The sequence below is a fragment of the Elephas maximus genome, chromosome 8 (genome assembly GCF_024166365.1).
Source record: "Elephas maximus indicus isolate mEleMax1 chromosome 8, mEleMax1 primary haplotype, whole genome shotgun sequence".
Classification (NCBI taxonomy): Eukaryota; Metazoa; Chordata; class Mammalia; order Proboscidea; family Elephantidae; genus Elephas; species Elephas maximus.
This window is the reverse complement of record NC_064826.1, coordinates 93,311,730-93,336,647: the sequence shown is the minus strand read 5'-3', so window position 1 is coordinate 93,336,647 and position 24,918 is coordinate 93,311,730. Positions and strand designations below refer to the sequence as shown.

The 24,918-nt window shown below is 38.9% G+C and overlaps 1 protein-coding gene across 2 annotated transcripts in view; it reads left to right on the top strand.

Moving 5' to 3' along the window:
* The window catches only part of PDE1C (phosphodiesterase 1C), a 626,169-nt gene that overhangs the window by 506,626 nt on the left and 94,625 nt on the right, over positions 1 to 24,918 (top strand). For both annotated transcript variants that reach the window (XM_049894061.1, XM_049894060.1), the window contains 4 exons: positions 5,120 to 5,220; positions 7,943 to 8,071; positions 24,201 to 24,302; positions 24,752 to 24,872. In XM_049894061.1, coding sequence (XP_049750018.1) covers positions 5,120 to 5,220; positions 7,943 to 8,071; positions 24,201 to 24,302; positions 24,752 to 24,872 — 453 coding nt within the window. The remainder of the gene's footprint in view (positions 1 to 5,119; positions 5,221 to 7,942; positions 8,072 to 24,200; positions 24,303 to 24,751; positions 24,873 to 24,918) is intronic.

Sequence of the window (24,918 nt, the reverse complement as noted above, 5' to 3'; positions counted from 1 at the left end):
TTCAAGACAAACTCTTAAGCATTTATGCCAGTGCCAGTTGTCACTGACGTAAAAGTTACACCTTAGCATCTAGTGATCCTGATGGCCTGCACACTGTGCTTAAATCAGCTCATTTGCCATTGAATTTTCATTATCACTTCACGTCATGTTCAGAATAATTCTTAAATCTAGAAAGTGCTTCCCACCCACTCTGCCTTGGAAATGCAGTTCAAAACAAGCTCCTTCCATTGCAAGTTTACAGACACAGTGGGGAGCATGCTGATGAATGGAGAACACATTGTTACTCTAACCTTTCATTACAAAACAAGAGGGGAAGAATGCTTTAAATCATTTCAGTTCTATAAACTGTAAGGCACACAGGGAATCAAAACATCCCGTTGATAAAGGATGTCTAGTTTTCAACATCAACAGTATTACTCATTGTAATCTGTTTGCATTACTCATCATTGCTCTAATTGAAGTGCTTAGAGTATGCTTGAATCCTTTCAGGTGTGTGTGGTTTTTGTTTGTTTGTTTGTTTGTTTGGCTTATTTCTAAGAGAAAGTCCTTTAAGAGAATTAGATTGAAGAGTTGTTGACTGAATAGATATTAATTCGACCAAACTCCAGTCTGCTTTTGATTTAGGTCAAAAGAGTCCAAACTCCAAAGGTATAGACCTTGGCCATTTTCATTGCTTTTTTCAGGCAAGTTGCCATTAATTTTTCTTTTGTCTGGTTTTTTTTTTTTTTTTCCCCCTTTAGGAGGAAGAAGCTCTGTGTCTTATTCTTTTTGTCATGTATAGCATCATATTTGTAAGGAAAATAATTTTTAAAAAACAAACGAAACAAGTTGCGGTTGAGTTGACTCCAACTCTTGGTGACCCCATGAGTGTCAGGGTAGAACTGTGCTCCACAGGGTTTTCAATACCTGTGATCTTTTAGAAGTAGACTGCCGGGCCTTTCTTCCGAGGAGCCTCTGGGTGGACTCTAACCTCTAACCTTTCAGTTAGCAGCCAGGCACGTTAATTATTTGTACCACCCAGGGAAACATTAGGGATATTAAGGTGGCATCCTAATTGAAGAGTGCTAAGTAATTATAATAGGGGCTCTGATCAGCAGGTTTTTGGTCCCCATAGCCTTTGCCCCTGGATTTATATTCATTAATGCTATATTACATGGCAAAATGTACTTCGTAAATGCTGTGAATAAACCTTAAAATAGGAAGATTATTCTGTATTATCTGGGTGGGCCCAATGTAATCCTATGAGCCCTTAAAAGTAAAGAGATATGGGGGAAGACATTAGAGATTGGAAGCGTTGGAAGGACTTGACTGGCCATTGCTGGCTTGAAGATGAAGAGGGCCACATAGAAAATGAAAGAAGGAATGAATTCTGCCAACATCCTGAGTGATCCTGGAAGCAGATATTTTCCAGGTATCCAGAAAGGAGCACAGCTCTGCCAGTACCTTAATTTCAGCGTTGTGAGACCCTGAACAGAATCCAGCCATACTGTGCTGGACATATGCCTACAGAATTGTGAGCTAATAAGTAGGTGTTGTTCTTTAAGCGTCTAAGTTTGTAGTGATTAGTTTTAGCAGCAATAGAAAACTAATATAGGTGTAGAAGGAGATTACTAAAGAAACTCTGTCATTCACATACCAAAGTTATAACTTGCTAATGTCTTCTCTAACAATGGGGAGTTGCCTATGTGCTTTTCCTCAGGTTTCCTCTGGTCTGTTATAAGCCTCCAGTCCCTGTCTGCCCCTCGTAGGCAACAGCAAAATTCAAACCCCACCTTTACCAGTTGCCATAGCATACTTGTCATTGAATTAGTCATGACACTCCTCTTTTGTAGACAGAGAAACATGGATAGGATCTTGGGACTTGTACCATATCACAGTTCAATAATTCTGTAATAAATTCACATGGGACTTAAATTTCTGACTTCTCTGGATTGACACAAAACTGTATGAGTTCGGAGCAATTAACTTGGGAAAGGTAAAGACATTGGTGCCATATTAAAATATGAAGCCCGATTCTCCTCCCACCTTCTATTTCCATTAATGATGCCATCTAGTACCTCCCACAGTTCTGTCTGTCAAAGAGGCTCGGAGTGTTGGGGTAATCTTTAATTCGTTGTTCTCCTTGACCGTAACCTCTTCTTGCTAATTGCTGGTCATGTGGATTCTCCCTTCTATTGTCTATACATTCTATAATGACTTTCCAGTCTAAAAATACTGCTATTTCTCCCTTCTCAGCTACTGGCCAGATACCCTTCTTAAAGGAGTGTGCTGAATAGATTACTCTCGTGCAGATGAACTTCGTTGCCTATTGAATCTTGTTTACATCCTTCACCCAGGCTTTTAGTCTGATGTTATGGGGCCCTGATCAACCTTGACTCCCGCTCCAGTCTGTGCCCCAAGCTTTTGGCACTGGGACTCGCTCATTTTGTTCATTCTCCGGAAAATGCCCACCTTAATTTCTTGCTCTGTCCAGCCTTCAAGGCATGTTTTAAATGCCCTTTGTCTGTGAAGCTATTTCTCATCCTTCTCCTCCCCGACCTTTTTCTTATCCTCAAACCAGCAAATCCCATCCTAAGCATCCGTGGGGTTTGTTAAAAAAAAAAACCAGGGTATTAAAATGATAAAGATTGTGGTTTTATTTTTTGTTGTGTGTTTGCTTAATCATTTGCTGTTTTGATTTATCAGAGGTAGGTTATACCTAAGATAGGCACTTGTTAGTATATTTGGGTAAGGAGGGAAGTTTCACCGATGCTTGTAATGCAGAAACTATAAAGATGTAATTGTTTAGACACTTTCTTCTGGCTGGGCTGGTGATCAGTGACTCAGATTTGTTTAGATGGTTCACTGTATCCCATTCATAATCTTAATTTAAAATGTTATGTCACATTGTGGCGATTGCAACCAATGTCACAAAACAATATGTGCATAAATTTTTTAATGAGAAATTAACTTGAGCTGTAAACTTTCACCTAGAGCACAACAACAAAAAATGTTAAATTAACTTTGCATGAGCTTGGAGAAAGATATACATGGAGGGTAGAGGGAGTCAGGGTGAAATGAGTGGGGACAGGGTACTGGGGTAGAGAAGGAAGATATTACCCTAATTTAAAAATATGTAGGTATGTATGTAAATGTGTGTGGATAATGTCATGAAAAATATATAAAATTATAGCTATATAATTATGCCAGGTTTAATGAACACATGAAAGTGAATATAACTTAAAGATTATGAATGGGAACTCTAGAGTCATATTGTATGACTGTTGCACAACTAGCTGTGTGACCTTGGGTAAGTTACTTAACCTCTCCAGACTTCAGTTTCCTCATCTGTAAAATGGGGGTAACAGTAGTACTACCTTTATGGGGTTGCAGGTATTACATAGGTTTATATATGTAAAACACTTGGAATAGAACCTGCCATATAGGAGGTCCTCAGCAAGTGTGAACCCTGGTGATGAAGCTCTTGGCAGTACAGATTTGGCAACTTTAGTTTTCTTGCAGTCTTTTCTATCTTACTTAACCCTTTTTCTCTCATTTTGTTGGTTTTTCTTCTCAGTCTGTTTTCTCTGTATGTTCTTCTGCTCCTCATACATCAGTTTGTGTTTCTTGAGGCATATTATTGAGGATACCGTAGAGTTTCTTTATACTTCATGCTGGATTCTTCAATAAATCATTTTCAAAAGTGTGTATATTTTTTCTGAGTTATTTCTATGCTCATTCTTTCCCTAACTAAAAAGTCTTTTTTTTTCATAGATTGTATGTGGTTGGTTTATTTTTTCCTTAGTCATCTTCATCTTCAGGAAAACATTAATTCTCAGGGAGTTTTTAGATGAGGATCAAAATTAGTAATTGAAAAATGGTTAAAGTGAGGAATCATAAAAACGTATGTTCATTTTAACCATTTTGTATGAACTTAACTCCTTTAAGTGTATTTTATTCACTAATCTGTAATTCAGATCTCAGGCCTCTTCTCTGAATTCTGCTGATTTGGGTGCTCATTTTGTCTTACGTTAACCCCACCCCATCTAAGATTTCAGGTTTCATTTCTTTAAAGTAAAGCAAGCTGAGTGCAGAATCTCTCTAAATTTTTATAATTTTTTCTGCTGTTTCACAGTTACCACACATGTTTTGGTAGAAATTCTTTTAGTGTCTGTCCAAAGCATTGGACTTAAGCTGCATTTTTGTGCTCCTGTTTTATTGGTTTATGTCATATTTAATTACAGAATTATAACAACAGGTGCAACTTGTCAATATAGGAATTGGAATAAACCACACTGACTCTTGTAAGCATCAACTCAACTAGGAACAAAAATGAGCAGAGGATCCCAAAGGGTATTCTAGAGTCACGACTGATAGGAGTTTTGACTGTATGGTTTACAGAGGGATGGGAAGCATCAGTGAATCCACAGAGTTCATTAAATGGAAGTCAATTAAGGGAACTTCAAACATGGCAGTGATTCTCAGGCTCTAGTGGGCATCAGAATCACCTAAATGACTTGTTAAAATACCAATTTCTGGGTCCCTCTACCAGAGTTTCTCATTCAATAAGGATTGGGAGCCCTAGCATTGCCTTTCTAACAAGCTCCCAGGTGATTGCTAATGCTGCCGGTCCAGGGCACTCGCTTTGAGGAGTACTGCCCTGTAGCAGGTTTTGGTGGTGTGCATGCAGACAGGCTCCTCCCAGCATCAGCGTGCATATGGCAGAAGGCTGTATTATTTCTCAATTTGTCCCTACCTACCTTCTAGTGGGTATTCCTCCCATAACCACACATTAGGTTTTCTGTTACTCTTGATTGTTACTGTTGTGCTGAAATGTTTACTCTCTCTTTTTTTTTTCTTCCTTCTTTGTCTACCTAGAAACTTTATATGGAGAGGGTCCACTGAGGATCTTTTTTCCTTGAAGAAGATAGAACTACTAGTTAGCTCTTTAAACCTTGCTGGGCGTGCTGCTTCAAATAACGTGTCCCCCCAGACCCTTCAAAGAAAAAAAAGTTTGCCTGTCAGAAAACTTGTTTTTTGGCAATAGCTTCCCAGCTGCGGGGCGGAAAGGCAGGGATGTGGGTGTGTTGTCAGCAAACTGGAGACAGATTGTCTGATTGCTCTGTAATCTCCCTTTCAGAACTGGCTGACGGAGCTGGAGATCTTCGCTATCATCTTCTCAGCTGCCATCCATGACTACGAGCATACCGGAACCACCAACAATTTCCACATTCAAACTCGGTGAGGAGGTTGACGTGTTTGGAGAAGAGGCAAGAGGGGGCAGGGATAGAATTTTAGGCGTCAGAAAGGTATTAGTCACCTTTCTTCTGCATGGTTGTCTATTCTAGCTTTCTGAAACAAATGAGCTTATAAACAGGAGATCAGCCTGGGCAACTTCAGTCAACACTTCTAGCTGTTCAAGTCATTTGCTTCTAATCATATTTTGTTCAAACCTAACTGGGTGTCCTTTCCTCCTCTATTCTAGTGCTAACTGTTTGTTTGTTTGTTGATGTGTTATGCATACTCAGCCTGTTTCTAAGAGAATGCAGGGCAGCTTACATAAAAGCCCAGATAGGTAAATGAAATCAGTGAAGATTGGCGATGACTGGAGCGTTGGTATTAACATGAATTAAGCCTTCTTACTTTTTTATACTCTCTGATCTCTAGGGTTCTGGTGAGACACTCTTCTCATTCTCCTTGACTTCATCTCTGTCCAGTGCTTACTTCCCTCCCTGGCACAGGGTTTGGAAAGCTAGGTTGTCTCAGGCAGGCCACTTCCACCACAGGCAACTGGTGCATCCTCCCAGAGAACTGCTAAGTAAATGCAAACCTTTGTCAGGGATGGTAAATATGGGTTCAGGCGTTCCCAGCTAAACCTCGTGATCTGTAACAGACATCACTAATTTTGTATCTTTTTCTAGCCAAGCTGTGGATTTAGCCTTAATATTCTTCTCAGCATAGAGTTCTAGGTGAGCAGTAACAGCCACGGGTGATTTTCATTAACGTGAAGGCTTACCTACCCTCTCCCGGCTTTAGAACATACCTTCTCCTAAGACCACGATATGGAACTGGAGGGAATCTGACAGTAGGATTAAATTGGGCCTTGACATCAATAGAAGCTAGGGTTTGGGGATAAGTGGTAAGGGAAAGAATGTAGCAGGCAGAGGTGGGAGTTTAACACTAAATAACTGTGGATTTCACTTGCAAAAGCAGAGCCATATCCTAAATAGGTTTATATTCATTAAATCAATCTACACATATTTAATGAACCCAGCACTTAATTATGGGTTATACGAAAGAAGACAATGGCATCTATCTGATCCTTGTTTAGAAGGAGGATTTCAATGGAATGGAAGCCAGCCAAAGGACTTAAGCTGGGCTCACTTCAGTTCCCACCTCTTACCTCTTCACATAGAATAGTCCCAACAGCTGGGAAGCAGTCTTTTGTGGTTCTGTTCCAAGGTCTGTAAATACAGGGAGTTCCATGGAGTAACTTATTTAATGTGTATCTGTGAGTGGAACCATTGCTCTGAGGCCGGAGAACCACAGTGATATCCCTACTGAAGGAACTGAGGAGTAGGAACAGCTGTAGATGGATCTTGGCTAGAGACCAGTATCAAAGGCAGTCGCAACCCAGAGAAAAAGAGCTTAATTACAGGAGGTGGAAAATAGCTCATTGTCACAAACTACACATCAGTTAGGGCCTGACCTACTCAACAGATAGAAGAGCAGATCTTTTCACCTCTGGATTTTCAGGTTTTGTGTTATATCCAGACCAGTTGCTATCAAGTCAACTCCTGGCAACCCCACGTGGGTCAGAGCAGAGCCATGCTCCACAGGGTTTTCAGTGGTTGATTTTTTAGAAGTAGATCACCAGGCCTTTCTCCCAAGTTGCTTTTGGGTGGACCTTAACCTCCAACCTCTCGGTTAGCAACTGAGTGTGTTACCTTTTTACATCACCCAGGGACTCCATTATATCCATAGAAATAGAATAATTCCAGGGGGTTTGGTTAAGCTTGCTTTGGAATGAAATTTAAACATGGCCTTCTTTAATAAGATTTTATCCTAAGCATCTTGCTCATGTGATCCTTGTTCAGAAAACTAAGTTTGTGATCATGTCCTTTTTGTTCTTTGAGTGACAGAGTGTTAAACCTAACACTTTAAAGATATGCTACACAAATTCCAAAGTTTGGCCAGTGACAGATGGAGGTCATCTTGAGGAGCAGTGGCCCAACTGGCAGACGTAGCTTCACCCCAGCCCTGCCACATGCCCACTGTGGGGCTTTAAGGAGTCACTTTACATCTCTGCAACACAGTTTCCGTGTTGAGAAAAAAATAAGCTCTCATAATATTTCATTAAATTAAAGACACTAAAATCTTATACAGCCCTGTGCTTAGTGACGTTTGGTTGCACAATGGTCTTTGAGAAAGTGACTGACAATTGTCTTACATGATCCTTATATTCTTTACTGTCAGTTTTCATATCTGACTTTTGCATGGCAAAATGTTAAGATCAAGCTACTACCAGGTGGTATGTGTTCATAGAAGTACAGCTAAAATAATTGAACAAATGAATCGATTGAATAAAATAAAAATCAAAAGTTAAAGATGTTCCAGAAAATACAAGGAAGTTTGATGTTACCCACGTTTTTTTAAAAAATCACCTTTGTAACTGGTACAGGTAAATGAGATCTGGTTATAAAGCAGCTTTCAGAGAATTCTGAAATACGTCACGTATTTCACATTAACATATTGACATTAAAATATGCTACATATATGTATTGATAATTGTGTCAAGAAATGTTAGTTTTAGTTTTAACTTTTTGGTTGATATAAACAGCATGGGGCAAAGATAATTTCCATACACAGGAAAGAGAGGTGGTGCGTGCGAGCCTGGGGAAAGTTACCCGAAAAAGCCTGGTTGTTTAGCATCCTAAACAATTTTTCTTGGCTCTCCATGCAGATCTGATTCAGCCATTCTGTACAACGATAGGTCTGTACTGGAAAATCACCATTTAAGTGCAGTCTATCGTCTTCTACAAGAAGATGAGGAAATGAATATTTTGATCAACCTCTCAAAGGATGACTGGAGGTAAGGATGAGACGAGAGAGATCTGGAGGCCAGGGAAGAAACTAAGAAGGGTAGATGAAAGATGCTGCTTTTGAAGAAATAATACTCTGCTTAAAATTTTTAATGCAATTTTTCTTCTGTAAACCAAAACCCAAAACCAAACCCATTGCAGTCGAGTTGATATTAACTCATAGCGACCCTATAGGCCAGGGTAGAACTGCTCCATAGGGTTTCCAAGGCTGTAATCTTTACAGAAGCAGACTGCCACAACTTTCTCCCATGGAACAGTTGGTGGGTTTGAACCACTGACCTTTTGGTTAGCAGCCAAGCATTTTAACTGCTGTGCCACCAGGGCTCCTTTTTTCTCTATATACTTTTTCTTACCACAAATATTCAAATATATGTAAAGAGAAGCTATAGAATGTTATGATTAGGTACCAAAAACTTTTTTGGCCATCTTCTCATTGCTTTTCTACTAATGGACCAGGAAGTGAAAACAGTTTAGGTCAAATAATCCAGTATTGGGCTAAAAATTCTCAAGAAAGAATATATGAAAACCCACATGTTCCTTTTTTTCCTTATTGTTTTGTGGCATTGGTTGCCAACCCCACGACGTGTCAACACACTCCGCTTCTTGACCTTCAGTTCCCCATTACCAGCTTTCCTGTCTCCTCCTGCCTTCTCATCCTTGCTTCTGGGATGGAGTGCCCATTTTGTCGCATTTTGTTTTATGGGCCTGTCTAATCTTTGGCTGAAGGGTAAACCTCAGGAGGGACTTCATTACTGAGCTCTAAGGGTGTCCAGGGGCCATATTTTTGGGGTTTCTCCAGTCTCTGTCAGAACAGTAAGCCTGGCCTTTTTTTTTCTTTTTGTGAGTGAGAATTTTGTTCTACAATTTTCTCTAGCTCTGTCTGGGACCCTCTATTGTGATCCCTGTCAGGGAAGTCAGTGGTGGTAGCAGGGCACCATTTAATTATGCTGGACTCAGTCTGCTGGAGGCTGTGGTAGTTGCAGTCTATTAGTCCTTTGGACTAATCTTTCCTTTTTGTCTTTGGTTTTCTTCATTCTCCTTTGCTCTAGATGGGATGAGACCAGTGCAGTATCTTAGATGGCCACACACAAGCTTTTAAGACCCCAAATACTACTCACCAAAGTAGAATGTAGAATATTTTCTCTGTTAGCTATGTTATGCCAATTGAGCTACTTGAAAACCAACTTCTGATGGTGTCCGAGTGTAGGTGGACCATTTGCTGTATGGTGCCATAGAAAACTTGTGTTAATTTTATCTTAGCTTCTGAAATCTGAATTTTACCACATAATATTTGTTTTTTATCATATATTTGGACTTCTTAAAAATCTGTCTAAATATGCTAAGGAAATTATTCAGATGTTTAAAAACAAAACAAATCAAAACCAATACTTAGTACTTCATTCTGCTTCCTAAATCACATTGTGTGGCTTTGTATTCAGGGACACCTGGGTTTGAATATGGACTCATTTACTTACTATCTGTATAACACTGGTTACATTACTCAATCTCTTTAAAACTTTTTTTTTTTCTAGAAAATAGACAATAAGATCTACTATTTAATGTGTTAGGATTATAATAAATGAGACAATCCCTTTAAAATGCTAAGCATTTAGCAAGCCTGCAAATCATTGTAGGTTTATATATAGGTCAAGATGTTTCAAAACTTATAGGCAAAATCATTTAAATCCTTACGAAGCTCTGAATCCATATAACTCAAACAATGCTTACATTTTAGATAAGTGACACGCTGTTTATTGTATATGTGCTAGCCATTATGCGAGGATTCAGAGAAATAAGCCTTATCAAACAACGTATCTGAGAAACTGGTTTCTAGTAAGAGGTGGCTAGGAGTTTCCATGAAGCTATAGTTTGTTAAAACACAGGGGGCATTTGGCTTGGATTTTTATTGGAAAATTATGGATTCAGCCAGTATCTGGAAAATGCAGAGCATTTCAGTTAATCAGTGAACATCTTCATGAAAAAAGAAACCTTTTATCCAGTTTAAATGTTTATAAAGATATAATGAAAAGTTTGAATATGGCAGAGAACAGCATCACACATATTTAGATGCATCATGGTGTTGAAGGATTTGTACGAGAGTTTGTTTAGATAGCATACATTCCTGGTCTACTGGCAAGTAAGTAAAGTATTCCAAAACTGGCATAATTGCCTCTTAATTTAATTTCGAAGCATAAATATACTCCCTCAGTTATCTATATTTTTGTAGTGGATTTTGTACCTACTGTGTTTTTGCCCAAAATTTAACTATATTACACCTGCACCTTACCTACCAACATGGTTAGGTTCCAATGACCAAATTGTTATGCTAAAATTGGCATTATACAAAAATGGAGAATGACCACATCAGATCACAAAATGGAGGATGACTACATCATTACATAACTGCCAAATTGCATCATTGCATAACTGCCTGGACAATTTGACATATAACCTTAACCATCAGAGCCAGTGTTGCTCTGATTCACACTTCAGTGTTTATTACTGGCAGACGTACGTTGTTAATGTGCAAAATAGTCAGATACTAGATTTTTTACTATTGCAGTAAATGTGAAATATTGTATAATGAGATAGTCGATAAGTGAGGAGTAGGTTTATTTGTGTTTCAACTGTATTATGATCATAAGCTACATTCACTCTTATAGTCTACTATACTGTAGCTGGAGTAGGCAGTATCTAAACCCAGCATCTCCTGGAGCACACTGGAGCACATGACTGCAGCCATACTGGTTGTTTATCTTTAGTTCTCCATTTTTATTGGTGGGAACTTGTGAAGTGCCGGTTGTGAATGATCAAAACGTTATAAAACTGAATGATTCAACAATAAAAAATGGAATGATTAAGCAAAATATTGGTGAATTTAGTGTAAAAAAAGTCTAATGAGCCATTTGAAAGTACAGTTTAGTGAAACCTGTTTATATGTTAGTTTTCATATACTTTTCTTATCCTGCATTCCCTTTATTACAACAACGAGATAGTGAAATATAATTCAGTTAGAATCATGGAGTGTATCAGGAATTGGGATAGTCCAATTTAGTGGAAACTTCTCTTCAGTTATGACCTGTAATGCTATGGTTTGTTTCTACACCTTGTTTTTGTGGGATTCTGTATGTTAAAAGACTGTAGTTGATGATTCTATTATTTAAATTACATAGAGTTGGTGTTCTATGTGTTTATTCAAGGATAGCTTTTAAAATATTTTATTGTTTTACCATATTTTATTAATTTGTAGATTCTGTACATCAAGATGTTGGTATTATATCATAAAATAAAAATATTTACTTATTATTTAGAGTTCTCAGTTAAGCATATTAACCCATAGATAACTTACGTTTAGTATCCGATGTCTTTCTAAGAAAACAATTTTACGTACTTATTTATTGACCAACAAAATTGATTTAGACTTTTTAGGATATTTGTAAATAAATGTGTTACCAGATATTTATTGCATTTTGTGATGGTTAAGGTTGTGTGCCAACTTGGCTGGGCCATGATTCTCAGTGGTTTGGCAGTTATGTAATGATGTGATTTAGCAGTTGTGTAATCATGTAGTCATCCTCCATTTTGTGATATAATGTAATCACCTATGATGTGATCCGCCCATCAGTTGTAAGGGGAGTTTCCTTGGGGGTGTGGCCTGCATCCAATATATATAGATGTTCTGGCAAAGCTCACTGGCTTTTGCTCACTCTGGATGCTGTACCTGGCTCATCATCATCTGACCTCCAGTTCTTGGACTTGAGCCAGTGGCCTGCCGTATTGCCTCATGATCTTGGGATTCATCCACCTCTGCAACCAGTGAGTCAGTCTGCCATCTTACCTGCTGATCTTGGACTCATCAGCCTCCGTAGGCCGTGAGCCAGGAGCCTGCCATCTGACCTGCGTATCTTGGGTTCTTTAGCCCCTTCAGCTATGTGAGTAAGAAGAAGCTTCCAGCCTGATACCTGACCCATGGACTTGGGACTTGCCAGCCTCTACAACTGCGTGAGCCATTTCCTTGAGATAAATCTCTCTCAGTATCTGCTTTACTGGTTTTGCTTCTCTACAGAATTCAGCCTAAGACATTTGGTAGCTAGGGTGGTTCTAGAGAAACAAAATTGTAAGTGTGAGTTTTCTAAATTGGTTCTCAAGTCTAGTTAGTCTTAAAGATGTTGATGACTTTGTTTCCAGTAGTAAAGAGGGTACTGCTAATCCATGGTGTAAGGTGGTAATAGAAATATACAAAATATCACCACCAATAGATCAAGTGTTGGTGAGAAGTGAGGCTCTGGGTGATCACATGTTTGATGTTTTTCTACAGCTTTGTCAGAATGACCAGTATAAGGAGACTGGTTGGTTGATTCTATTTTCACTAGAGAAATTGGTGTAAGAAAGATGAGCTCAGGGCTTCAGAATCACAGCTCAAGCACTGCACAAATGACCTCAAAGTTGCCTTTTGTGCCCTGAAAGAAAGCCTTATTTCTTATAGTGACAGAACTGATACTGCCGAAAACCAAACCCAGGATCCTATTGTAAGAGTGGCTGAATTACAACGTCAGTTGAATTCTCGACCTTGAATGGTGTCTAATGTTAAAATGAGGGCACTGATTGGGAACAAATGGGATCCTGAAACTTGGGATGGGAACATATGGGCAGATAATCAGGAAGATGGGGACTCTGAACCCCTAAATTCTGTTGAATAATTCCTGCCAACAGAACCAGCCCTGTCACTCCCATCTGAAGAGATTACTCTATCTTTGCCTAATAAGCTACCCTCTCTAGTAAAACCATTAACCTCTCAACCCCCATCTGGTAAGATTAACCCAGCTCTGTCTGAAGAGCATTTGTCCGAGGTACTGCCTGGGGCAGCATCTGAGTCATTGCCTAGGGAGGCATCTGAGTCATTTCCTGGGCATCACCTGAGGCAGAGCCCTTACAAGACTTTGCTAAATGTTCTCAGAACACATCTCCACCACCCATTTTTGCTTCTAGACCTATAAAACCCATAAAAAACCAAACCCATTGCCATTGAGTCTATTACAACTCATAGCGATCCTATTAAAAAAAAAAATTTTTTTTTTTTTCCTATAGGACAGAATAAAACCGCCCCATAGAGTTTCCAAGGTGCGCCTGGTAGATTTGAACTACCAGCCTTTTGGTTAGCAGCTGTAGCACTTAACCACTACTAGACTTAAGTCCCAGTGAACCCTAAAAGGTGAAAAAGAAAGTGTGACCCAGAAGGAGGTATGCCAAACTCCAAAAGAACTGCTTGACTTTTCTAATATGTGTAAACAGAAACCTAAAGAATATGTGTAGGAATGGCTTTTAAGTGTGTGGAATAATGGTGCAAGGAACCTAAAGTTGAATCAGTCTGAGTCTGTTGATATGGGTCCTTTAAGCACAGATTCTTCATTCATTGTTTCAGCTTGAGAGGTTAGGGAAGGATCTAATAGTTTATTTGGTTGATTCACTGGAGCATGGATTATGCAGTGGCCTATACTAAATCAAATTGAAGTACCTGACCTGTCTTGGTATACTATGGAAGAAAACATCCAAAGGTTAGGGAAATTGGCATGTTAGAGTGGATTTATCAGGTTAGACCCATAGACCTACAAATATGCCCAGAGGACACACCTTTTACCACACCAGTGAGAAACAAATTTGTGAATGGAGCGCCAGCATCCTTGAAGACTGCTGTGATTGCTATTTTATGGAAGTCAGATTTGACAGTGGGAACTGTTCTAACTGAATTAAGGCACCTTACTACAATGGAGCTGATTGGACCCCTTGGTGGTAGGGGCCAAGTGGCGGCACTCCATCGACAAGGTGGGCATGGTTACCGTAATGGACAGTGGAGTCAAAGCAATAATCAGAATAGTCTGACTCATATGGATTTAAAGCATTGGCTACTTAGTCATAGGGTCCCTAGGAGTAAAATAGGGACCTTAGGAGTGAGTTAGTATAATCTACTAAATATTTACTTGAAAGTACAAGTGGAAGAATTCTAGGCCAAGTGAACAAAAGTCTAACTGGACTCACCAAAATAGACAGTCACGGCCTCTCAATCAATTGCCAGACTTGAGCCAGTTTATAGACTCACGATGCTTTGAATTAAGGGAAGGCTGGATCCCTTTGCGGAAGGACCCCACTACAATGCCCAAAATTTATACTGTTAATCTTTCTCTCAGCCTTCCCCAAAAGGATCTAGGCCTTTAAGAGAGTGACAGTTCACTGGGGAAAAAGAAATAATCAGACTTTTTGGGGATTACTAGATACTGGTTCTGAATTGACACTAAGTCCAGGAGACTCAAAATGTCACTTTGGCCCACCAGTCAGAGTGGAGACATGTGGAGGTCAGGTTATTAGTGGAGTGTTAGCTCATATCCATCTCACAGTGGATCCAGTGGGTCCCTGAACCCATCCTGTAGTAATTTCCCCAGTTCTAGAATGCATAATTGGAATAGACTTACTCAACAACTGGCAGAACCCCCACATTGGATCCCTGACATGTGGAGTAAGGGCTATTATGGTAGGAAAGGCTAAGTAGAAACTACTAGAACTTCCGCTACCTAGGAAAATAGTAAACCAAAAACAATACTGCATACCTGGAGGGATTGCAGAGATTACAACGCCATCAAGGACTTGAAGGATGTAGGGTGGTAATTCCCATCACATGCCCATTCAACTTGCCTGTTTGGCCTGTGCAAAAAACAGATCGATCTTGGAGAATGGCAGTGGATTATCATAAACTTAACCAGGTGGTGATTCCAATTGCAGCTGCTGTTCCAGATGTGGTGTCATTGCTTGAGCAAATTAATATATCTCCTGGTTCCTGGTATGCAGCTATTGATTTGGCCAGTGTCTTTTTCTTGATTCCACTTTCTAAGGAACACTAGAAGCAGTTTGCGTTCAGCTGGCAAGGCAAGAAGTACACCTTCACTGTCCAAACTCAGAGGCATATCAACTCTCCAGCCCTATGTCATAATTTAGTCCGCAGGGTCCTTGATTGCCTTTCCCTTCTATAAGATATCATACTGGTCCATTACATTGAGGACATTATGCTGATTGGACTTAATAAGGAAGACGTATCAATGACTGTAGATTTATTGGTAAGACATTTGTGCACTAGAGGATGGGAAATTAATCAGACAAAAACGCAGATGCCTTCTACCTCAGTGAAATTTCTAGGGGGCCAGTAGTTTGGGGCATGTCAAGATATTACTTCTTAAGTGAAGGATAAGATATTGTATCTGCCCCCTGCCACAACTGGTGGGCCTCTTTGGATTTTAAAGGTAACTTATGCCTTATTTGACTGTGCTACTCCAGCGTGTTTATCAAGTGACTTGAAAATCTGCTAGTTTTGAGTGGGGCCCAGGCCGAGAAGTCTCTGCGATGGGTTGAGGCTGCTGTGTAAGTGACTCTGCTACTTGAGTCATATGCTGCCTGATCCAATGGTGCTTGAAGTGTCGATGGCAGATAGAGATGCTGTTTGGAGTCTTTGACAGGCCCCTGTTGGTGAATCACAGCACAGACACTTAGAATTTTGTAGCAAAACCCTGCCATCCTCTGCATAGAACTACTCTCCATTTGAGAAACCATTTTTACTGGGTCTTAACAGAGATTGAACACTTCACCCTGGCCCACCAAGTCACCTTGCACCTGAACTGCCCATCATGAACTCGGCGTTGTCTGTCTCACAGAGTCATAAAGTTGGATGTGCACAGCAGCACTCCACCATTAAATGGAAGTGGTATATATGAGATTGGGCCCAAAAAGGACCTGAAAGCACAAGTAAGTTGAATGAAGAAGTAACCCAAGTGCCCACTCTTGTCACATTACCTTCTTTCCCAATCTGCACGTATACCTCACGGAGAGTTTCTTATGACCAGTTGACTGAGGAAGAGAACACTCGTGCCTAGTTTATAGATAGTTCTGTGCAATATGCAGGCACCATTCAGAAGTGGCCAGTGGCAGCACTACAGCCCCTTTCTGGGACCTCCTTGAAGGACAGTGGTGAAGGGAAATTCTCCCAATGGGCAGAACTTTGAGCAGTGCAACTGGTTGTTCATTTTGCTTGGAAGGAGAAATGGCCAGGTATGTGATTGTATACTGATTTCATTCAGTATATGATTTGGTTGGATGGTCAGGGACTTGGAAGGAACATGAGTGGAAAATTGGTGACAAGGAGGTATGGGGAATAGGTATGTGGATGGACCTCTCTGAATAGGTGAAAGAAATGAAGATGTTTGTATCTCATGTGAATGCTCAGCAAAGGGTGACCTCGGCAGAGGAGAATTTGAACAATCAAGTGGATAGGATGATTTGTTCTGTGGGAACCGATCATCCTCTTTCCCCAGCCACTCCCTTCATTGCCCAATTGGCTCATGAACAAAGTGGCCATGGTGGCAGGAATGGAGGCTATTCATGGGCTCAGCAACACAGACTTCCACTCACCAAGGCCGACTTCTCTATAGCCACTACCGAATGCCCAATCTGCCAGCAACACTGAGTACCTGATATGGCACCATTCCTCGAGGTGATCAGCCAAAACCTGGTGGCAGGTTGATTATATTAGATCACTTCTATCATGGAAGGGGCAACATTTTGTTCTTACTGGAATAGACACAGATTGCCTTTGCTGCATTCAGTGTTTCTGCCAAAACTACCATCTGTGGACTTGCATAATGGTTTATCCATCATCTGGTAATCCATACAGCATCACCTCAGATCAAGGAACTCACTTCCCAGCAAATGAATTGTGACAATTAGCCCATGCTTGTGGAATTCACTGTCCTGACCATGTTCTCCAACATCTTGAAGCAGCTGGCTTGATAGAATGATGGACTGGCCTTCTGAAGACATGTTTACAGTGCCAGCTAGGTATCAGTACATTGTAGGGTTAGGGCAGTGTTCTCCAGGAGGCTGTATATATACTCTAAACCAGCATCCAATATATAGTGCTATTTCTCCCATAGCCAGAATTCAGGGGTCCAGGATTCAAGGGATGGAAATCGAAGTTGCAGTATTCACTAGTACTCCTAGTTACCCATTTACAAAATTTTTTACTTCCTGTCTCCATGACCCTGTGCTCTATAGGTCTAGAAGTCTTACTTCCAAAGGGAAGAATGGTTCCTCCAGGAGACATATCACTGATTCCATTAAATTGTAAGTTAGGAATGTCACCCAGCAATTTTGGGCTCCTCATGTCTCTGAATCAGCAGACAAAGAAGGAAGTTACTGTATTGGATGATGTGATTGATCCTGATTATCAAGAGGAAATTGAATTGATATTACATAATGGAGATAAAGTATGTCTGGAAGACTGGAAATCCCTTAGGCCGTCTCTTAGTACTACCAAGCCTTGTGATTAATGTCAGTGGAAAACTACAGCAACCCAATTCCGACATGACTACTAATGGCCCAGCCCCTCAGGAATTAATGTTTGGGTCACCCCACCAGGCAAAGAATGACCAGCTGAAGTACTTGCTGAGGGCAAAGGGAATACGGAATGGATATTGGAAGAAGGTAGTTCTAAATACCAGTTTAGACCATGTGACCAGTTGCAGAAAGGAGGACTGTAATTGTTACGAGTATTTCTTCTTTGTATGTGGATATCAAATATTTTTATTTTCTTCACTTAAAAATCTAAGATGTAAATGTGTTAGTGCATTTTTGGTTGTACTCATGCTAGTTGTATCATGTAAGGTGCAAGTATGACTTTGTAATTGTCTTTGTTTAGAGACTGTGTATGATTTAAGGTGATGCGTACAGGTGCCAAGTTGACAAGTGGTAGACTGTGGTGTTTAAGGTTGTGTATCAACTTGGCTGGGCCATGGTTCTCAGTGGTTTGGGAGTTATGTAATGATGTAATTTGGAAACTAATGATATAATTATCCTCCATTTTGTGATGTAATATAATCACCTCCATGATGGGATCTGATGTGATCAGCCAATCAGTTGTAAGGGAAGTTTCCTCAGAGACGTGGCCTGCATCCAATATGTATAATCTTTCTGGCAAAATTCATTGGCTTTTGCTGACTCTGTGTCCTGCATCTGGCATTTCATCATCTGACCTCCGTTGTTGAGACTTGAGCCTGTGACCTGCTGTATTGCCTTCCAGTCTTGGAATTCACCAGCATCAGTAGTCTGTGAGTTAGCAGCCTATCATCTAACCTGCTGATCTTGGGTTCATCAGCCCCTGCAGCTATATGAGTCAGGAGAAGCCTCTAGCCTAATGCCTGACCCATAGACTAGGGACTTGCCAGCCTCTATAACTGCATGAGCCATTTTCTTGAGACAAATCTCAATTTCTCTCTCTTTGCATATATATATATATATGTGTGTGTGTGTGTGTGTATATGTATGTGTATGTGTGTGTATATATATATGTATTTCACTGGTTTTACTTCTCTAGAGAACCCAGCCTAAGACACATTTGAAAGTGGGATATCATGGAGTTCTACTTTCAGCAGGCCAAATGGGCTACTAATAAACGAATATTCCTGCAAATAATACCTATCAACTACAAAGAAAGCAATTCCTTGAGAGCTCTAGAGGGTGAAAAAAAGCAGGCAGATTTTAAAAGGGTGCCAGAATTTGGAGAAAGTTACAGGATGAGGTGAGTTTCATGTTTTTGTGACTTTATCCTGAGGTCAGACTCAGTCAAGGCAACAGCACTAGGTAGCCAAAACTAAAAAATAAATAAATAATACATAAAATAAGCAAACTTCACCATCTTTCTGGTTGGTAGAATCAGGGTAAAGAACTTGGGATAACCAGGGATATTGGAGACTTAGGTGGAACCCAGAAAGAAGAGAGCCACTGACAGGGATCACAATAGGATCCCAGACAGAGCTGGAGAAAAATGTAGAACAAAATTCTAACTCAAAAAGAAAGCCCAGACTTACTGGCCTAACAGAGACTGGAGAAACCCTGAGAGTATGGCCGCCAGACACACTTTCAGCTCAGTAATGAGGTCACTCCTGAGGTTCACTCTTCAGCCAAAGATTGAACAGGCCCCATGGAAAAAAACAAGAGTAAAGGGGCACAGCCCCGGGGCAGGGACTAGAAGGCAGGAGGGGACAGAAAAGCTGGTAATAGGGAACTCAGGGTTGAGAAGGGAGAGTGTTGACATGTCGTGGGGTTGTTAACCAGTGCTGTAGAACAAATGTGTGTACTAACTGAGAAACTAGTTTGTTCTGTAAACCTTCACCTAAAGTACAATACAAAAAAAAAGAAAAAACTAAATTAAAAAAAGGGAGAACCAATAGAAAATGTACAAAAACACCTGTACAAAAAAAGAAAGAGAGCCAAATAAACACTCAAATTCTGTCTGTAAACTCTGCCAAAGTCTCTGACTGATTCCTGAACCATGCATTTGTGTGGTACACTGAAAGCAGTCTGAGATCTGATTGTTGTTCACTGAAGCTGTGCAAAGCTTGCTTTTTGAGTCTAAAGAAATCAATTGCCTGATAACAGAAACATGAACACTCTTCAGAGGAATATAACAGAACCTAGAGTCTCTACGGAAACCCTGGTGGCATAGTGGGTAAGTGCTACGGCTGCTAACCTAAGGGTTAGCAGTTCAAATCCACCAGGCACTCATTGGAAACTCTATGAGGCAGTTCTACTCTGTCCTGTACGGTCGCTATGAGTTGGAATCGACTCGATGGCAGTGGGTTTTTTAGAGTCTCTACAACATAGCATTGTTAATGTTCAGGGTGCAATTTAAATGACATACAAAGAACAGGAAATGTGACTTATTTTCAGGAGAAAAAACAATTATCAGATGTAAGCCCCATGATAACCCAAATGTTAGAATTATCAGACAAGGTCTTTTAAAGCAGCTATGATATATATTTTTTTTATGATATATATGCTCGGTAAGGTAAAGGAAAATGCGCCTGTAATGAAAAAAGAAATTATCAAAAAAAAAAAAAGAAAATATAAATAAGAATTGAATAGAAATTTTAAAACTGAAAATGAAATATCTAAATTTAAAATTCACTGGATAGGCTTAATATCAAAGTAAAGAATCAATGAACTTGAAATAGATTAAGAAAAGTTATCCAGTTTGAAGAAGTAAGAGAAAAAAGATTGATTAAAAAGATAAACAATCACCCTGACAGGGAACACAACAGAAAACCCCTGAGGGAGCAGGAGAGTAGTGGGATGCAGACCCCAAATTCTCATAAGACCAGACTTAATGGTCTGACTGAGACTAGAAGGACCCCGGTGGTCATGGCCCCCAGACCTTCTGTTGGCCCAGGACAGGAATCATTCCCAAAGCCAACTCTTCAGACATGGATTGGACTGGACAATGGGTTGGAGAGGGAGGCTGGTGAGGAGTGAGCTTCTTGGATCAAGTGGACACCTGAGACTATGTTGGCATCTCCTGCCTGGAGAGGAGACGAGAGGGTGGAGGGGGTTAGAAGCTGCGGAATGGACATGAAAAGAGAGAATGGAGAGACAGAGTGTGCTGTCTCATTAGGGGGAGAGTAATTGGGAGTGTGTAGCAAGGTGTATATGGGTTTTTGTGTGAGAGACTAACTTGATTTGTAAACTTTCACTTAAAGCACAATAAAAATTATTAAAAAAAAAAATCAGGTACATGTGGGACAATATTTTAGTAATAATAAGGATTATTGGAGTCCCAGAAAAAGAAAGAGACAATGGGGCAGAAAAATATTGGAAGAAACAATGGTTGAAAACTTCCCCAGTAATGATGAAAGATAAAGTTGTACAGATTCAAGAAGCTATTCAGTTTCTTTAAAACATATGACTGTTTAAAACAAAAATTACAACATCTTATGGGGTTTATAATATAAGAAGATGTAATACATGTGACAACAAAAAGGATGGCTAGTTGTAATAAATGTGCCTATTCTGTTGCAATATTTTTACAGTATTGTGTTATCAAGATTAAACATGACACAATATTAACCCTAAGTATACTGTGAAAAATAAGGGTGTATATTGTAGTCCACAGAGCAACCACTAAAAAAATAACAATAATAGCTAATAATAGATAAAAATTCAATGGATACATTAAAATGGAACCTAAAAATATTTAAATAAGAAAAAAGCCAGAAAAATCTGACTAATCCTATGTCTATTGAAAAACTGAACCTGTCATAAAAAATCTTCTGACAAGAAATCTCTAGTCTCAAATAGTTTCACTAGTGAACTCCATCAAAAATTCAAAGAAGAAATAACAATAACTTTATGCAAATTTATTTAGAAAATAAAGAGGAAGAAATACTTTCCAGTTTGTTTTATGAGGCATAACTCTGATACCACACTCTGACAAAAACATTACAGAAAAATGAAAATTGGAGACCATCGCATGAACAGTTATACAATTATTAACAAAATATGAACAAAAATGAATATAACAATATATAGGTAGGATGATAGATTGTGACCAATTTGGGTTTATCCCAGGAATTGAAGGTTAATTCAGCATTCAAAAACTGATTAATATGATTTTTTTAAAAAGAACGTTGCCACTGAGTCGATTCTGACTCATAGCGACCCTATAGGACAGAGTAGAACTGCCCCATAGGGTTCCCAAGGAATGGCTGATGAATTCAAACTGCTGACTTTGTGGTTAGCAGCCAAGTTCTTAATCACTGTGCCACTGGCTCTAATATAATTCAACATGTTAAAAAAGGAAAAAAATGTGTATGATCATTTCAATATATAAAAACATTTAACAAAATTCAACTCATTCATGGTAAAAACTCTCAGAAAAATAGAAACAGGAGCTTCTTCAACTTGATAAAATGGCACCTGTGAAAAACGTACACCATACTTAATTGTAAAATCATGCATATTTTGCCCTAAGACTGGGAACAAGACAACTCTCATCAACACTGTAAAAGTCTACATTAACAGATGACCTGACTAAGTAGAAAATCCTAAGAATCTGTAAAACAGCTTCCAGAACTAATAATGAATTTTTCAAGGTCGCAGGATACAATGTTAATGTTTTTTAAAAAAGGTATAAAATAGCAACGAACTATTGGAAAATGAAATAAAATAAATTCTTTTACAATAACACAAAATATACTATATTTAGGAGTAGCTGTAAAAAAACATATTAACACCTGTTCACTAAAAACTATAGAACATTGGTGAATTAAAGAGGATTTAAGTAAATTGAGAGAGATTCTGCTTCATGTAGTGGAAGACTCAGTATTGTTAAGATATCAAGTGCTCCCAAATTTAGCTATAGATTCAACACAATCCAAATCAGAATCCCAGCAAAATTATGCTATAAATTGCTAAGATTATTAAAAAAATTATATAGAAATGCAAACAAAAGAATTTTTAAAAAGAATAAGGCTAGAGGACTTACTACCTGATTTTAAAACATACTATAAAACTACAGTAATCAAGAAGGTATTTTATTGGTGAAAGAATAGACCTACAGATTCATGAAACAGAATGGAGAGTTCGAAAATTGATTCATCTGTAGATTTATGACAGAGGTGTCAAAGCAATTCAGTAAAGGAAGAAAAATCTTTTCAGCAAATAATATTGGAAGAACTGGATACCCATTTGGGAAAAAAATAATGTTTGCCCTTACCTTATACCATACTCAAAAATTAACTCAAAATTGATCATAGACCTAAAGGTAAAAGCTAAAATGATAAAACTTCCAGAAGAAAACATAGTAAAATCCTTGGGATAGACAGAAGTCTGTCAAATAGGATGCAAAAACCATGAAGCTTTAAGCAAAATTGACAAACTGAGCTTTATGAGAATTAAAAACTTTTTGCTCTTTAGAAGCTGTAAAAAAAAAAAAAAAAAAAAGCCACTGGACCAGAAAAATTATTCACAGCATACATATCTTACATAAAATTTATATGGAGAACCTATGAAGCACTCTTACAACTCAATAATAAGAAGGCAAACATTTCAGCTTTAACAAATAAAAAAGGTTTGATACAGGCATTTCTTTAAAGAAGATATAAACATGGCCTATAAGCACATGAAAAGGAACTTGACAACACCAGTCATCAGGGAAACGCAATTAAAACCACAATGAGACACCACTACACATCCATTAGGATGGCTGAAAGTAAAGGCTGACAATACCAAAAGTAGGCAGAGATGAGGAAAAACGAAAACTCGTACACTGTATGTGGAAATGTAAAACAATACAACCATTTTGAAAAATGTTTGGTGGTTTCTTATAAACACTCAACTATCTTATAAACCAGCCTATAAACTCCTAGGTATTCACCCAAGAGAAATGAAAACATAAGACCACACAAAGAATTGTATATAAAAAAAATATTAATGTTCATAAAAAAAAAAAAAATAGCCCCCTTATAATAGCCCAAAACGAGAATCTAATAACCCTATGTCCATCAGCTGGTGAATAAATAAATAGTGTTATGCTCATACAGTGGAATACCACTCAACAATAAAAACAAATGAACCATTGATGAATCAGGACATAGATGAATCAAAAAGTCATACGGAATGAGGAAAGCCCAACACATTTTTTATTGTATGTGTGTGTGTCATTCTAGAGAATGCCAACTCTGTTACAGTGACAGAAGAACAAAGATCACTGGTTGCCTGGTCCTGTGCTGACAGAGGGAGGGATGAACTGCAAGGGGTTTGAGAGGGTGATGGGAATATTCTGTACCTTGACTGTGGTGGTGTTTCCAAAAGTGTATTCAACTGTTCAAACTGATGAATTGAATAAAACTCAATTTATAGTAGATTTTTTTTTTTTTTTGGAGTAGCATAGCTATTCCAAAAATATAATACGAATTATCAGCCTGCTTCTTAAGATCATTTTCAAATTGTCCCTTAGAACTTTGAGTCAGTTGAGAAGGGCATGCTTTATACTTTTCAGTTTCATTGGAATTTTGTTGAGTTAGTTTTCCAAATAATATGTGCATTCTACATGTAGTGTTTCTAATAAATGATCTTCTTAAACCTTAACCTTCATTTATTCCTCATGAAAAGCCTACTTAAAAAGCTCAAAATAGATTAGAAATGTCAGAGATAATTGATTTTGATTAGAAGTGACAAAAAATGAACTAATTTATACTTTTCATCTTTTCCATCCTTCCTTTTTTCTTCCTGGGGTGTCCCTGAAAGGGAGTTTCGGACCTTGGTCATTGAGATGGTGATGGCCACAGATATGTCCTGTCATTTCCAGCAAATCAAAGCAATGAAGACTGCTCTGCAGCAGCCAGAAGCGTGAGTGGCTGTGACATCATGTGTGTTTATAGGCATTTGAGCTGGTATTGGCCATGTCATTGAACTTTTAAAGAGGTATTTCCTTGAACGTAACTTTAATGAGCAATCTCATAAAGTGGTGATGTTCAGAGGAGAAGGCAAGAGAACTGCATATCACAATTAGGTATGTTCTTATCAGGGCCAGTAAGTAACAGTTTACTCCAATTAGAATTTAAAATATTTCCCATTGGAAAACTAAGTTCTCAAAGGTCCAGTCAATGCAAAATAACAAATAAAAAGAAGATACCAACTCTTCGATTCACTTTGTCCTTTTGATTTCAGTTGGAGTGGGGTTTGAGACGGGACAATGAGAAAAGGCTTAAAAAATACTGTTTTTTTTGTTTTTTTCCAAATCTTCCCGAGATTCTGAAGGGTTCAATCATCATGTGTTGGTTCCTTTGGGTTTACAGAATTGAGAAGCCAAAAGCCTTATCCCTGATGCTGCACACAGCAGATATTAGCCATCCAGCAAAAGCATGGGACCTCCATCATCGCTGGACAATGTCACTTCTGGAAGAGTTCTTCAGACAGGTAACTTGTTACTGTACTATCCAGTTAGTCATCATCAGACATTGTC